Source organism: Arthrobotrys flagrans (assembly GCF_004000055.1).
Source record: "Arthrobotrys flagrans strain CBS H-5679 chromosome Unknown unitig_3, whole genome shotgun sequence".
Taxonomy (NCBI): Eukaryota; Fungi; Ascomycota; class Orbiliomycetes; order Orbiliales; family Orbiliaceae; genus Arthrobotrys; species Arthrobotrys flagrans.
The window spans coordinates 427,301-443,024 of NW_027137547.1; the positions used below are offsets into that span (position 1 = coordinate 427,301).

Sequence of the window (15,724 nt, forward strand, 5' to 3'; positions counted from 1 at the left end):
AATTATTTTGACAACTGTATGGATTTCACCTTGAGTATTCCATGTATCTCGACTCTACTGCTTGCAATCTTTCCAGACGAGCACCCCTCTGGGTAATTGTTTAAGGGTTTGATATGTACTGGCGCTCTGGTTGCTAAGGATCATAAAATCCCCAGCAATTGAGTTCTAGATTTACTAATTACGCGAGTATGGCTCCCGTTGATTCAGGGTGCAACTAGAACATAACAAACTGCTTGAGCCATGTAGTTGCCGTATAATTTTACGTTCATATTCGCGTTGCGCGATATCCCTGAGGCCCCGGTGCCTATACATACTATTATTTAATACCACCAAAATATGGTTTAGCAAGTGTCGCACGCCCTTTAGGCTTTTGGGAAATTATTCCAGTCTAATTGGAAGGCAGCAGCGACTGTTTGCGTGGCCACTTCATAATTGCCTTCTCCTCGATGAGTTCATAGCTTTATTCTAGTTTGGCGACGACATCCTTCCATCCCCATAATCCACTCTTCTCCTTTTGAGCGGGCAGCAATTTACCATTGGTTTTCCTGGCCACTCCGTCAATGATTACCGTATCGATGTACCTAATGCTGGGATGTAAAACAATAGCTGCAATAGGGTCCTTTTTCGGCAGCGCAAATCATCGCCGGAGTTTCTGTATCGAAGATGACGAAGTCCACAGCTTTTCCGACGGCAATCGATCAATGGCGTGATCCGGAGACGAGGGTTATTTTTGAGAGTATACGTAGTGGTGAGGAAGAAGAAGAAGAAGAAGAAGAAGAAGAAGACCATCGACTCCCGCACCTACAGCAGTAGAACTAGCGGTAGCCGGCGGTCTAGAACTAGGAGTCGCAGAACGGGTCGCCAGACGCCTCGCCCTAGTGAAGAGCCAGCCCCAGAGCAGCCCTCGCAGCAGGCCTCGATGCCATCCCTGGACCCAAATTATACTCCAACGCAATCATCACAACAAGCCCTAAGACAGTCCCCAGATATCAGCCTAAGACAGTCTCTAAACAACGGTTGCAATGGGTGTTGAACTCTATGTCTTCGTTATTATGCATGAACATATTTCGTCAAAGGAGATTGGAGGGACAGTCGAGGTTGGATCGGAGCTGCGCTTCGGAGCTTGGTTGTCACGTTCATCTTCTTGACTTATGCTGTTTTGGTCACTAGTGCTACTGTCTGGCAGAAGAAGTATTGGTGTGGAGGAGAAGCTGTTGCGGTTGCCGCTAGGAAAAAGAGAGGAAGGAAGATTCCTAGGAGAGGGGTCAACGGGGGGGGTGATTCGGGTGAAAGTTCCCCAGCCAGGAGATGGAGTCGTGATGAAGGGCACACTCCGTTTTGGAGACATAAAAAGTTAAGTGACTCTAATAATAACCCGGGATTGCAAGCTAATTCCTTTTTTTTCTTCTTCTGCTTTTAGGAGGATAATACTTTGGTCTTCGAATAATATTGGGATCATGGACCTTCTATTCTATTCCGAATGTTTGCATTTGAATTTGACAAGAAGTCTTTCTATAGCCTCGATTTGAGGCTAAACTTCTAGTGGGTGGATGTTTTAAATACAAAACCCTTTTAGTCCACTGTACACATTATTACATGTAGATATTTCCTACCTTGCCTTGAATGTCTGTACTTGAGGCTAATGCCGATAAAGCTGTATCATATTGTGTTACCCAAGCAATTCCAACCTTTTTACGTAGCACGAGTTTATATCACTCAGCGTAAATGTTCGCGTCACTATGAACTGTTAGTGTAACCGACAAACGTAACAAGGGCCTCCAAGGAATGACTTACAAATTGTTAAGCTCATCTCTCCCCGGGGCATCCTTATTGACCCATATAGCACAGCTGGTACCAGGACAAGCGAACGACCCCCATCCCTCATCATCAATCACAACTTCACTTTGCTCCCACCCCAGAACATCTGTCCAAACTTCTCCCTTGTGCTCAACCCCAACGTTCATTCGCTTCGTTCCAGGCTCAGCGTTAGAAAGCACAACGGCAAGTCCATAAGTCTTATCATGTGTTCCCTTCCTAACCCAGCCAACACAATTAGGTTCATCCCAGTAGTCGTCCTGGGTTCCGTAAGAGTAGAACTTTCTTGCTGCTATCATCACTGGGATTTTTCCGTCTGATGCTGGTGGTTCCTCGTTATCGGGGTTTTTGATGCCGAATAGGTCCTGTACTCCGTCAGCTATCTCATTCACGAGGGTCAGGGATGGGTCTGGATCCAAGGGGATCACATACCCCGTAGAAAACACAAGGATACCCATCAATCCTCAAAAGTATAACCGCATAGGCCAAAGCCTTCATCCAACCTTCCATCTTCACATAGCTCGCCTGCCCAACCTGCGTATCGTGATTCCCAACCACTGTCACCGCATTAACCGGCATAGTCTGCACCAAAGCCCCATCAAACATCTTTCTCAAATCCGCCCTCTCACTAGTACTTATCTCGCAAAAGTTATAAAACAGCGGAGCATCGAACAACGAGAACTTATGATCCATCGATTCAAGATACTTGTGCATATTCTCCGCCGAATCTTGCCACCACTCGCCGACGAAAAACCAGTTTTGAGGAACATTCTCGTCGAGGTGGTGGATGAACTCCTTGAGGAACTTTTCTGAGAAATGACGGGCGGCGTCGAAGCGCATGCCGGAGAGGTTTAGCTCTTTGGATAGCCAGACACCCCAGTTTTTGACGTCTTCTTGGACTTGTGGATGGGAGAAGTCCACGTCGGCGAACATTAGGTAGTCGAAGTTACCTTTTTCGCTGGTGTCGACGGCGGAAGACCATTTCTTTCCGTCGACAGCATAGATTGTCTTTTTGCCGTTCTCGTTGTTACTATATCCCAAACCCCAACCCATCAGCAATTGCGGGTTTGAAATCTCAAAGAGAGTCGGGGTATACATACTAATCTGTCCCACTAAAATGTTCCCAATGGTACTTCATTTCACTATACTTCCCCCCTCTACCTTCAAACTCAAACCCAAACCACCCATCAATTTCGTACGGATCGCTGATAGGTTTCGTCCGATCATTGGGGTCAACCTCAACAACTCTGCAGCGTTCAGTATGGTCCGCGCCTGCTTTGTGGTTCAAAACCACATCGAAGTATAGACCGACAGAGTGTTCGTTCGCAATGTCTCGGAGGGCAATTAGGTCGGATTTTGGTCCCCATTTCGTCGCCGTGGCACCCTTTTGGTCGAACTCGCCGAGGTCATAGATATCGTACTGTTGGATTTTTGATTGGCTACAGTTATCCAACCGGCTTGGAAATTCGGATTTCTATACGTACAATATCGTAGCCGTTTCCGTCAGGAGCAGCTGCTTTACAAGCTGGGGGTATCCAGATGTTCGAAACCCCAATTGAACTGAGGCTTGGGATGACTTTGGCAAGGCGTTTCCAGTGTTTTTTGTCTGCTGGAACATACCTGAAGCAAAAATTATATTAGTTGAAGAAGAAACAATATACACGATAAACAATAAGGACTGAACAACTGATAAGATCAATTGATCTATAAAAGTACGTAGATAAAGGTAACTCACCATTCGAAAGCCTGCAGCATACAAGCATTAACTGGAGTTGGTGGAAGACTCTCACGATCGTCGGTTTTCGTATCTGTCGCCATCTTGATGTTGTGTAATAGCAAATTAAGACTCTTAGCCAAAAAATATTGAATTGCAGCCTGAACAATTGAAAAGAGTAAAATCTACGGAAAATCCTCTGAAGAGAGTATGGCTAAAAGGCCCCCCTCTTTCAAGGCACGATTTAATTTATACACGTCTACACTCACTATTTGCTACCGGTCAGAATTCTGCATGACGCACGCCAAGCATAGTGGAACGCATACCTGGCTGACTATGTTCAACGCACCCGACGGGTTCATTAAATAACACAGGGCGGATCTTGATAACGTTCATGAATTCAACGCCCGTGCTAAAGATATCCGTATATATAAATATTTACATTTGAGAACGGTAGGGGTATACGCTAGAAATGCAATGGGACGAATCGAGTACTTTGGGTGTGCATCGTGATATCATGATATCAGGATTTCTTGACATGCGAGTACTTTGACCACTCCGGTGACTTCCAGCCGTAATGAACGGATAACTGCAAAGAATCATGTTAGTAAATTCTGAATATTCATTTTTGGGTCCGTATCAACATCTGAGGTAGTCTCACCTTAAAGCTTTTATACGACTTTCCGCCTTTTCCACCATTCCTCACTAAAAATTCTGCTAACTCCACAAACCCTTCTCCCTCTGCGATATCTACCGCTGTTTCCCCATCCTCTCCTGTCGCATTGATCTTAACTCCTCTCCTTACTAACAGATTGGCACACTCCAACTGTCCCCGCTCAGCTGCCACATGTAACGGCGTCCACGACCTCCACATCTTCGCGTTAACATCTGCCTTGAAATCCAACAGCAACTCTAACATCTCCACATCGCCTCTCTCCACCGCAACATGCACCGCCGCTCTCCTCTCCATTCCCACAATGTCTGTTTTTGCTTTATTTTCCAACAAGAACTTTGCAATATCTTTGAATCCGCATTGAGCAGCCACAACCAAGGGTGTTCTCATGTCCCACCTCCTTTCGTTAATCCCTGCTCCATTCTTGAGCAAAAGCCACACTATGTCTATATACCCCCTCATCGCTGCCAAATGTAGCGGGGTACTACCCCACCTTTCTCCTTCACATTTCGGATGCGAGTAACCAAAGTTGTTCCATGCAGTCTTAGCATTGACATCCGCCTTCGCTTCTAACAGAATTAGAACGGCGTCTCGATGGCCTGCATCTGCTGCAAAGTGTAAAGGTTGGAACCACTCAGCGCCTGTGTTTGGAGGGTATACCTCAGCGCCAAGGGCTAGTAATCGTCGTATAATGCCGGAATATCCTTTGGCCGCTGCGATATGTATTGGTCGAATATGTTTCTCATTCGCCATGCCCGGATGTGCGCCCTTATCCAGAAGGATATTTGCCATATCCACCATACCGTTTCTTAAGGCATGGTGAAGCACCGTATTCGAGCCTAACGACCAACCGTAGACACCAGCGCCGTTGCTGAGGAGGAACATTGCCATATCTTGACGTTTCGAGGCTAAAGCAGCACATAGTGGGCTAACGGAGCTATTATCGAAAGTCTTTAATTCGCAGCCATTTCCGAGGAGGTATTGGACTAATTCGAGATTTCCGGAACCAGCGGCAAGACTTAAGGGTGTATCGCGAAGGAGTGTTTGGGTTTGAACATCTGCGCCGCCAGCTATTAGCGCTTTCGCGAACTCCAGACACCCGTTTTGACAGGCGCAGTGGAGAGCAGTCTTTTTCTGACTGGCGCTGCGTTCGTCGATATGTGTCCAGGCCCCTATTTGCTCGAGGGGTTGTAGAAGTGCATAGTCGTTCCGAAGTGCTGCTTCGTGAATTGGTCCAAGATCAAAGCTTCCAGAGCTTGGTCGTTCTTTACTGCGGATTATCTCTAGGACTGGTGGATCGTTACCTGTGAGTGATAACCCGAATTTGGAAAGCCAAAACCGGTCTTCAGCGCCCATGGGCAGTGGTAGCGAGTTGAGGGATGCAACTTCGTCGAAAGATGGAGGGGCGCCGCTGGGGAACCGTTCGCTGCTGGATCGGCCATGTGACGATGCCGTTTCATCATATGTTGGCGGGAGAGTTTCAACCCTCGATAGTGGATTGAAATGTTCTTCGAAAAGACCTCCGTTAGATCCGGTGGCCGATGAAGCGTCCATAACAGTTATCAAAATGGTAAAAGATAATATATAAAATGTCTAATATTGTAGTCAGAATGATGAATACCAAGAGTCGATAAGTGCAGATTGGAAACCCGTACTTTTCCTACTTTATATCGTTGAATTCATAACATCGAGCGCTAGAACGTCGGCGCGGCCTTGACGAAAGTTTCTGCAAATACGACAGGTACTCCGCAGCCTGGTCGGATTCTCAATGCATAACGTTTCTAATCTTGATTAGATGACTAGCTCGGATTTGTCTTTCCCCTGCCAATTCCTGCATCCAGATGATTCATTACGACTCTACTGTACGTTAGTCTCGAGGGACCCCGGGCTACTCCGCCGCGTATATCGCTACGACTCCCCATGTGCTGCCCGTCTTGGGGACTGCTAAGCAATCAACAAAAAGCTTAGTAACTTCCTGATCGAGCGCCATTCTTTCCAAGGAAGAGCGGTGATTGGTGGTTGTCGATAATTGGCTGTGCAAGTGTGGGGGACGAAGAGCTGTTAGTCAGTCGAAGTCTTGGCTGCTTGGAAATCGTCATAATGAATCCCAAGCCAGAAAATTTAACACCTTCTCAACAACATCCCTTCTGGCTTTCAGCCTCGCCGGCTTCTCCTCTTGAAAAACTTTTTCGTCAGATGACTTGTCAAGGTTTCCCTGCTGTTATAAACACCATCGTTAGGCATCATCGACTACCAAGACCATATTCTCCTCCTCGATAGAGCCGCAAGCTGACAAGAACACTTGTACTACCACCACAACCATGTCGCAACGCGTGAATCAACCTTCCAACCAAATCAAACTCACGAACGTCTCGATCGTTCGAATACGCAAGGCGAAAAAGCGCTTCGAGCTAGCCTGTTACAAGAACAAAGTCCTTGAATGGAGGAACGGTGTCGAAAAAGATATCGATGAGGTGCTACAGATTCACCAAATATTCTTGAATACCTCGAAGGGAGCCGTCGCACCAACGGCAGATTTACAGAAAGCATGGCCTGGGAAGAATCAAGATGAAATTATCCTTGATATTCTAGCAAAAGGTGAATTACAGGTCGGAGAGAAGGAGAGAGGACAGCAGCTAGAGATGCTGCAGAAAGAGGTGGTACAGATTGTTACGGAAAAGTGTGTAGACCCAACCACAGGTAGGGTCTACACCTCGGGTCTGATAGAAAAGGCCCTAGAAGGCCTGATGAGCAGAAACCAGAATATTACCACTTCCACTCCTACAAATGGCGAAGGAAGCAGCTCTGCTGCTCCTGCGGAAAGCAGTGAGAAGGGTAAAGAAAAGGCTAAGGATGAACTTCCAAGGTGGACCGGTGTCGTTACTACAAAATCGGCAAAATCACAGGCACTAGAAGCTATCAAGGCTCTGCTCTACTACCAGCCCATCCCGATTGCCCGACAAAGAATGAAGCTAAGGATATTCATGCCGTCTGCGGTCGCAAAGAAAGTCAAACCAACTATTACAGAGATGATTGGTCAGCTGGTGGATGAAGACTTTGGAGGAGATGGTTGGAATGCCGACGTAATTTGCGACCCAGGCGTATACCGAAAAATCAGTGACCTGGTCGGCAAAGAAGCTAAAGGCAGAGGAAGAGTTGAAGTTCTAGATACGGCAGTCGCCGCCAACGACGAGGATTGATGACGACGGTTTGTGTTAGTAGCGTAAAAGTTATGGCAGGTTTTTTTTTTTTTAGCTAGGATTTGTGCATCACAGATTGCATTTCTGGCGTTTGGCTACAGCGAACTTTTCAAAGATTTTGTAATGGATAATGTCTCTATAGAATTCGAATATCCTTTTACCGTTGTCGTACAAAACTATTAAAATCACGTAGTACCTGTCACAGATTGTTTTGCGCCAAAATACTGTTGAGTCATAGCTCCTACACTAGAGAATGAATGCTCATGAAGACGCCTTGAATTCTAAAATCCCTTTTCTCCAGTCTCATGAATCGGTATAATTGTTTACATTGAAAAAAGACGTTAACCCCGTAATGAAGAATTATCCCGTCAAAAAACAGAGGATTAATGCATTTCCCGTAGATGATACAACCAAGGAAACAGTGTGTAAGAGGTTATATAGAGGATGAGGAGGTATTGATAGTGGTAGTAATAATGAGTAAAAGGGAGGTCATCGATAAAGGCGTAAAAGGAGAAAAAAATGCGGAAAAGACACATGTACAAAAGCGACACGCTTAACCACCCTTCTTCTTGGAGACACCGACGGTACGTCCACGACGACTATATTTCGCATCACATATTAGCCAAACGTTCAATTTATCCCGAAAATAAAGTTGAAACACGTACCCAGTCGTCTTGGTGTGTTGACCTCTAACCCTTAAGCCCCAGTAGTGTCTCAAACCACGATGACATCTGATCTTCTTTAATCTTTCCAAGTCCTCACGGAGCTTGCTCTGGAGACCGTTGGCAAGGATCTGGGAGTTCTTGCCATCGACAATGTCACGCTGTCTGTTCAAGAACCAGGTTGGGATCTTGTAGGCAGTGGGGTCTTGGATGATGGTGATGATTCGCTCGAGCTCTTCGGTGGTAAGCTCACCAGCACTATTTCCAGAAGCTTTGTCAGAATTCGAGATTTCAAGATAGAGATTCGTGAAATAGGTGTATTTACCGTTTCGACAGGTCGATGTCGGCCTTCTTGCAGACCAAGTTGGAGTATCGGCGACCGACACCACCAATCTTAGTCATGGCGTACATGACCTTCTGCTTTCCGTCAACATTGGTGTTGAGGAGACGCAACTATAATCCAGGCAAAATCCATCCGTCAGCACTTTTGCCGTAAATGATCCAATAGTTCCTTCGCTGTCTGTCGATATCCCGAAATTGAAGATTTTTTCCCTCCTCTTCCTCGAAAAGCTTCAACAAGTCCTTTCCCCTCCCATAGCCCTCCCATTTTCCTCTCCTCTTCAGAACCAGCAGAATCGAAATCGAATGGGAATACTAACGATGTATTGGAAGTTGGATTTTTCGGGGTTTACGAGCGACATGTTGGGCGGATGGTGATGATGTCGTCCGGAAGGGCTATCGTGATGATGGTTGTCGTATGTGTTAGATTGAGGTCTTGGGATTCGAGATCGACCCATTCACACAAATTTTAGCGGCAGCCACGCTAACCGAATTTAGATTGGAGGAGGGTTTAGGAGCCCTAGGCCTGGGTGGTGACAAAAGAAGAAGTTGTTGGCTTGACAAACACTTCTGGCCTGACAACACATGTTAGTGTTGGATTTTGGAGGTCCGTGCGAATGAGCGCTTGGTCCTCATGCCGGTCTCGTATGCCGCCAGAAAACTAGCTGACGAAGCCACCATCCCGCAAATACATCTTCAGGTACACTTTCTGGAGTGGATAGGTACTTTGGGGTGAAACAAACCCGGCAAGTAAAGATCTACAAATATATTCCGCGTGATGCCCATAACGGAAAAAGTGTTCCACTGACTTCCCCAGTGCGCAGGGACACCAAAACGGCTGTGCCGTTATCACCAGAGTACCTGCGGCAGCCCGATCCCAGAAAATATATCCTATGCACCATAATTGCTATGCTCCTACTCCCTTGTCCTTGCAACAGCCACTGCTTCCGATATCGTAGTACCTCTCTCGAATCACCATTTCTATGTTACGAAAATATGGCACAGGGGCGTCTTAGGTAAAACGTCGAGCGCGAGATCATAAGCTTTCATAAATTAACCATCTTCATAATACTCAGCGCGAGGAGCTGATGCAGACATGGAGAACTTGATAATACCTCATGTGGACTTCACATACGAGATAGTGGCAAGTACATGTACCTCTTCAAAGGAGCAGCTACTATGTATGCAGCTCTACAGCTCTGGACCCACAAGTGAATCTTGGTACATTTATCATTTGCCCAATTGTATGCTGGGTCCATCGAGCTCCCCCAGGATGCACGTCCGGTTCGATATGCCGGCTCAAGGAATATTCCAGACCAAGGAATCGTACCTTGCATACAGGACTAGGGGGTCAAATCAATCGAATATCAGGCAAGGCTGGCTATATCACGTTAGTATTTATAGCCCAATAGCATCTTGCATGATATAACGATAAAATATAAATCCTACGACGGTACCATATCAACCCCGCTCAGAATTCAAATTTATCAGAGAATTTTACGGATTTGGATTTTATAATTTATGATTGAAAGTTTTAGGATGACTACCGTAGGGTGGTGGTCAGAAGGTACCTGACATTTTCGTGAGATCGTGGGTAAATAATGTGATGCATAGAAATACCGGTTTCGTTTCACAAAAAAGTAATTCAGATTTATGAATTCATTGGCTGTTGAGAGTGTCAGGACCATAATTAATCAATCTTCTTTGGAATACCCGTATCACGTCTTCAAAATTCACACCCTGCATAAAATAACAGATTTGCTATGCCAAATTTGATTTCTCAACAAACGTTTTACGTAAGATCGCCTCCCGAATCGCTACCACAATGAATTATATGTCCATGTATCTACATATGTTTAGCCAGAATCGGTATCGATATATCATGATATGGGACTGATGATAGTAGACTTAGAATCCTACTCGTATCCGCTGGCCCGGAGTTGAAATCTTGGATAAAATCCTATTGCAGAAATCCAACATGACTTAAATACCTAGATGCCGTTCCTTGAATAGTCCAGACTAATGTTTCAAGTTTGTATTCGCATGTTTAATGTATGCCTATTAATTTGCGTGCATTGATACTCTGTATTTCTGTATGGCGGCTGCAGCTATAGAGCAAACGACGCATAGATGTAACACAAAAATTGTGGACCGTCCGCAAAATACCAATATTTTTTTAGACTTTGAACCTAAGTCTGAGGTATTTTGTTAAGAAACACGAAATTTATCTTGAGCTGGGTGCATGACAGGATATACCAGGGTATTTCAAAATGCAAAGTGATTAGTTCCTGCATGCTGCAAGAGCTGGAGGGATTAAGAAAAAATCACTTGCATGTGTCGATAAAATCAATACGGGTTCAAGGAATTTTTCGGCTCGCTAAATGATACCACGGATTGGGTGGGATTGGCAGGGCACAGACTGTCGGGACCGGAGCAGGCACCGCTACTTCGGACATCATGGTGAACGGTATCTGCGGCTCACTCGGTTGTTCGTCAGCGCACGTCCCTCGCTCCAGCCTCCCCTGCGCCAAATGCAATATGTATGGCTAGAAGTTGTTATGTCACAAGACGTATATAGCGCCACCATGGAGATGATACCTTTTTTGTTCAAAAATTGAAACCTTGGATATTATACCCGCATATGCGTATCACATCTAGCTGAAAAGATGTTGTCGCAGCGCGGATCCTTGAAAGTATATCCCAGAAGTCACAATTTCATCGACGGAAACAGGCGAGAAATAAAGCCTCGGTACCTCGCTTTGACCAACCGAACGAGCTGGAGTCTATCTAAAAGTTCAACAAGCAAGGTTCAAGTTAATAAGTTTTTGGTCATCTGTTCATAACCACGACTTTTTGAGCCAATATTTTCCAACTTTTATAGGAGTCCATGTGAGCAACACACGATGCTGCTGCGCAGCGCGCTGATTCTTTTGAATATACTGGTTCTAAATAGCTCCGAAGTTGGCGCTCAAACTCAAAGCTCTGATTGCTGTAATTTGAGCAGTCATCTTTAAGGTATTAGGGAGCCTCCGAAAGGTATTACAATCATTAGGAGCCCTAGATCTAGATCTGGTACTGGTGAGGAGGCCGAGACGTTTGAGGTTGTGCTTAGATGTGTTGTTGTTTCAATAATTGAGTAGCGTCAACCAAAAACGCCGTCGGATTTCGGGAGCCTTTGTGCCAACAGAGTCTTGAGCAATTGAGGGAAAGCTTGTATCTACAATGTCTGGACTACGTATGTACCTACACCATGTACAAAACCGGGTCAAGAATTTGTTTAATCTGGGGTAGCGGGGGTGTCATGAGTGTATCATAGCCACAACACGTTTAAGTGTTGGGATCTGCAATCGAGAGGTCATGAATGTATCGATAGGTGCAATTGATTGAAATTTCCATGAGAGCTCTCGTTTTCATTCTTCCAAGATTAAAGGTTCATGATCAATCGGGTTTCTAGATTCATAAGAGTGTCGAGTGAGAATGGCAATGACATAGACGACGGGAAATATTATGGGATGAAAGTCTCCGTACGGCCGTAAGTATTGCCCTCATTGTGAAACATCTAGCCTTATATCCAGAGCTCCCCATTCAGCTTGAGGGCACAATTTTGAGTATTCTCAATTCGGTTCCTTGGTTGATCAAACCAAACTAGCTACGCCAAAACTGTAAGCAAGAGCCCGGATTTTAAGACTCTGCAGCTACATCATACGATCTTGGCGATAATCCTGCCCGGGTTAGGCGGCTGTTCACAGTGACGGCGTCTATGCTATTGAGACAAAATCACAAAATGGAGGGGTGGTATACCCGAGTTAGCTGGTAGGTGCCTCAGAATGCAAGTGTGCCTGAACATTTTAAAACGTTGTTGGCAAAAGAGTCGATGTTTCACTTCTCCGTGGGGAAGGTCTTCTCGAAATGTTGGCACTTAGGTACCTGACAGATTGAAGGAATTCAAGACCCATTATCTACGATCGGCTGCAATGTTTCTCTCCACACTCCCCGCGAAACATGGTGTTTTCGAAGCCTGGGCCATCTAGCGAACAGAAGCATAGGAAAGACATCCCAAAGCTTCCAAAAAATTTTCCATGCATGGGTCAATGTCGCACGCATGAACGGTTGGCCCTGCTGGCACCATCCAAATACAACAATAACCTGGGGATCGCAATTCGGCATAGATTATAGCTGCCGAACGAACTTTAGCCGTAGTTTCCAGGAACCGGTATTTCTGCGACAAGAATAGATTTCAGTGTTCCGAGCATTAACAGACATCGATTCCCCATGATGTCGATCCTATGATGCAGTCAAGGTATAATTTCTGTTGGAGTTTTTTTGGTCAGAATCTCCAAATCCATGATCCTTGCGACAGGTGCAGATGCAGATAGGCTAGGACCACCCAGGTTACGCCACTTTTTTTTCACGCGGTACCTTACCGTTAAACAGAAAATTCTCACAACAGCTTCCGAACATTGCTTATCGACCTGTGACATGAGCAAAAATTGCAGAGCTAGAATTAACTTTTCCCGAAGTCATAGCTACGTCGAGGCGCCGGAATTTCCCATGTGAATAGAGCCGGTTATTCCAGGGCCAATAGCAAGGAAAGTGTTGTCAGGATGGGGGTGGCAGACTGGGTCTTACATGTCCATACCAGTCAACGAATTGGTGCAGCGGTCGAATATTTTGTTTTGCAAGATGCACCGAGTCGATCGGCTTAAGCGACGAGAAGAAGCAAAATCATCCCAAACGTTGGTTTCTCTGCAGGCTTCCTCAGCTGTCCCACGGGTCTGTGCAGTGTGAAAATTCGGACGTTGGTGCACGGTGTCGCATTGCTAGCAGATACAGGGGCAATGTTGCGCAACCTACCAGGAGCAATCCAGATGGCGGACTAGTGTTTGGGGACCCCGCACGTGAAGCCTCTAAGGGAAAGTCTTGACCAGGTACCATAAAAATGTTCTCACCTTGCGTCCTAGCATCCCAAAGTTGTACAATTTTGGAGGTCCCACCGCTTTCCCTCGTCTCCCCTCAAGCGAGTGTGGGTGACCGTTTGGTCTGGGGTAGCACTGGAGGTAGCGGATCGGAGACAGCAAGAGGATGATATAAGATGGCGACTTCCCTCGCTGGTGAGAGAGTTTTTTTTCTACATACTCATCATCATTCCTCATTATTCCTCATTTAGAGTATACTAGACTTTCCTTTCTACTTATACTCACTACTATCTATAGCTCCCATCATATCTCATTACTTACCACTTTTTATTTTTAATTATCGCCTCCATAATGGAAAAGGACAATTTGGAAGGTGGCGTTGCCACCAACCGAGTTGATAGCCGGGTCACCAATGTCGGGGGGGATACCGATATCATTGCTGAGGCGGCATTTGCAACGGAACAGGAGGGGAAGATGACATTGATGGAGGGAATCAGAGCCTACCCCCATGCAATCGGTTGGTCTGTTTTGCTATCTATGGCAATCATCATGGAGGGGTTCGACATTGTCCTTATCTCGAACTTCTTCGGCTTCCCACAGTTCGTCGAAAGATACGGCGAACAGTTACCTGATGGCACGTACAATATTTCGGCTAAATGGCAAACTGCCTTGTCGAATGGTGCCTACGTCGGTGAGATCATTGGTCTTTTTATTAATGGTATTGTATCTGAGCGATACGGTTATCGTAAGACCATGATCGGTTCGCTTTCAATCCTCACCGGTCTCATTTTCATACCCTTCTTCGCTCCTCGAATTGAAATTCTCCTTCTAGGAGGTATCCTTTTGGGTATCCCATGGGGTGTCTTTCAAACATTGACAACAGCCTATGCCTCAGAAGTTTGTCCAACCGCCCTCCGTGCCTACTTGACCACTTTCGTCAATCTGTGCTGGGTTATTGGTCAATTGATTGCCAGCAGTGTCCTCCGTGGCTTTTTGAGCAGGCAAGACGAGTGGTCCTACAGAATCCCATTCGCCATGCAATGGATGTGGCCTGTTCCTATCATTATCGGATGTATATTTGCGCCAGAATCCCCATGGTGGTTGGTTCGACAAGGACGAATTGCTGATGCCGAAGCTTCTGTTCGTCGCCTTACCAAATCAGGAAACGGTGTCGATATCCAAAGATCCGTTTCAATGATGATTCGCACCAATGAATTGGAAAAAGAAGCCTCCAGTGGCACAAGATACATCGATTGCTTCAAAGGAACCGATCGACGACGAACCGAAATCGCTTGCGTAGTTTGGGGTATTCAGACATTATGTGGTTCCGGGTTGATGGGATATAGTAAGCCTACTCATTTCAATCTGCTTATACCAAGCTTTGACTTAACTAACACTGTTCCCAGGTACCTATTTCCTTCAGCAGGCCGGCCTCCCCGTGGAGCAGTCTTTCAACTTTACTATGGGACAGTACGCTCTTGGAATCTGCGGTACTCTAGCCTCTTGGGTTCTCATGATGAGATTCGGCCGTAGGACGCTTTATATCGGCGGCCTGGTTGCTTTATTCGTTACACTCATCGCAATCGGCTGCCTTGGTATCCCAAAGTCAAATATGGGAATAGCTATTGGGGCTGCACTCTTGGTAAGTACTTCGCTGACAACGTATCTTAAGTGTGGTATTTCGAGCACCTACTAATTGCGTCCGGACTCCTAGGTCTTCACATTCATTTACGATATTACCGTTGGACCAGTCTGCTACGCTATCGTTGCTGAAATGTCTACGACCCGACTTCGATCCAAGTCTATCGTTCTTGCCAGAAATTTCTACAATATCATGGGAATTATCAACAACGTCATTACCCCACAGCTGGTTAACGTTACAGCCCTCAACTGGAGAGGCAAAGCCGGCTTCTTCTGGGCGGTATCTTGCCTCTTTTGCACTGTCTACTGCTACTTCAGGCTTCCAGAAACCTCTGGTCGTCCATACATCGAACTCGATATCCTCTTCGAAAACAAGGTTTCAGCAAGGAAATTCCACAAAACCAAGGTCGATGCCGTTGCCGGAACCATTGAAGGCGCAGAAAAGGTTGAAAAGGCTTCGATCGAACAGGCCGACCATATGGAGAAAGTTTCGATATGATTTCCCTCCCTACTTTCGAATAAGTGAATTTGGTTTCACGGCTACCTAATATTATTACATGACCTTGTTTAGCCTGCGTTGTTTGAGTTTTGTTTTCCATTTGATTCAGGCAGTCATATCCTCATTCGTTTTTCTCCGCGAGAATCTAAGCATGGAATCGGAGTTAGCTACGGGATTTTATTTATTTATTTATTTTTGATTATATTAGCTTTGTATATACATACGTTTCTAGACACTCATTGGCCAGTATCCTTTTTATGTTGGG

The 15,724-nt window shown here is 45.7% G+C and overlaps 5 protein-coding genes across 5 annotated transcripts; 2 read left to right on the plus strand and 3 right to left on the minus strand.

Annotated features, from left to right (window-relative positions):
• Positions 1-1,712: 1,712 nt before the first annotated feature.
• Positions 1,713-3,633, minus strand: DFL_001505 (uncharacterized protein; the record flags this gene model as incomplete). Its single annotated transcript, XM_067630133.1, has 6 exons — positions 1,713-1,737; positions 1,795-2,180; positions 2,248-2,845; positions 2,916-3,235; positions 3,300-3,435; positions 3,551-3,633. 6 exons carry the CDS (start codon positions 3,631-3,633, stop codon positions 1,713-1,715), a joined length of 1,548 nt encoding a protein of 515 aa, XP_067492807.1.
• Positions 3,634-3,714: 81 nt separating this feature from the next.
• DFL_001506 (uncharacterized protein) lies at positions 3,715-5,756 on the minus strand (the record flags this gene model as incomplete). The annotated part of the gene is made up of 4 exons (XM_067630134.1): positions 3,715-3,797; positions 3,856-3,941; positions 4,078-4,118; positions 4,191-5,756. The coding sequence occupies 4 exons, from the start codon at positions 5,754-5,756 to the stop codon at positions 3,715-3,717; spliced, it is 1,776 nt and encodes a 591-aa protein (XP_067492808.1).
• A 767-nt stretch (positions 5,757-6,523) lies between these two features.
• On the plus strand, positions 6,524-7,402 carry DFL_001507 (uncharacterized protein; the record flags this gene model as incomplete). Its single annotated transcript, XM_067630135.1, has 1 exon — positions 6,524-7,402. One exon carries the CDS (start codon positions 6,524-6,526, stop codon positions 7,400-7,402), a length of 879 nt encoding a protein of 292 aa, XP_067492809.1.
• Positions 7,403-7,955: 553 nt separating this feature from the next.
• DFL_001508 (40S ribosomal protein uS13) lies at positions 7,956-8,765 on the minus strand (the record flags this gene model as incomplete). The annotated part of the gene is made up of 4 exons (XM_067630136.1): positions 7,956-8,001; positions 8,068-8,322; positions 8,390-8,517; positions 8,724-8,765. 4 exons carry the CDS (start codon positions 8,763-8,765, stop codon positions 7,956-7,958), a joined length of 471 nt encoding a protein of 156 aa, XP_067492810.1.
• A 4,905-nt stretch (positions 8,766-13,670) lies between these two features.
• Positions 13,671-15,459, plus strand: DFL_001509 (uncharacterized protein; the record flags this gene model as incomplete). Its single annotated transcript, XM_067630137.1, has 3 exons — positions 13,671-14,664; positions 14,726-14,961; positions 15,034-15,459. 3 exons carry the CDS (start codon positions 13,671-13,673, stop codon positions 15,457-15,459), a joined length of 1,656 nt encoding a protein of 551 aa, XP_067492811.1.
• Positions 15,460-15,724: the final 265 nt, after the last annotated feature.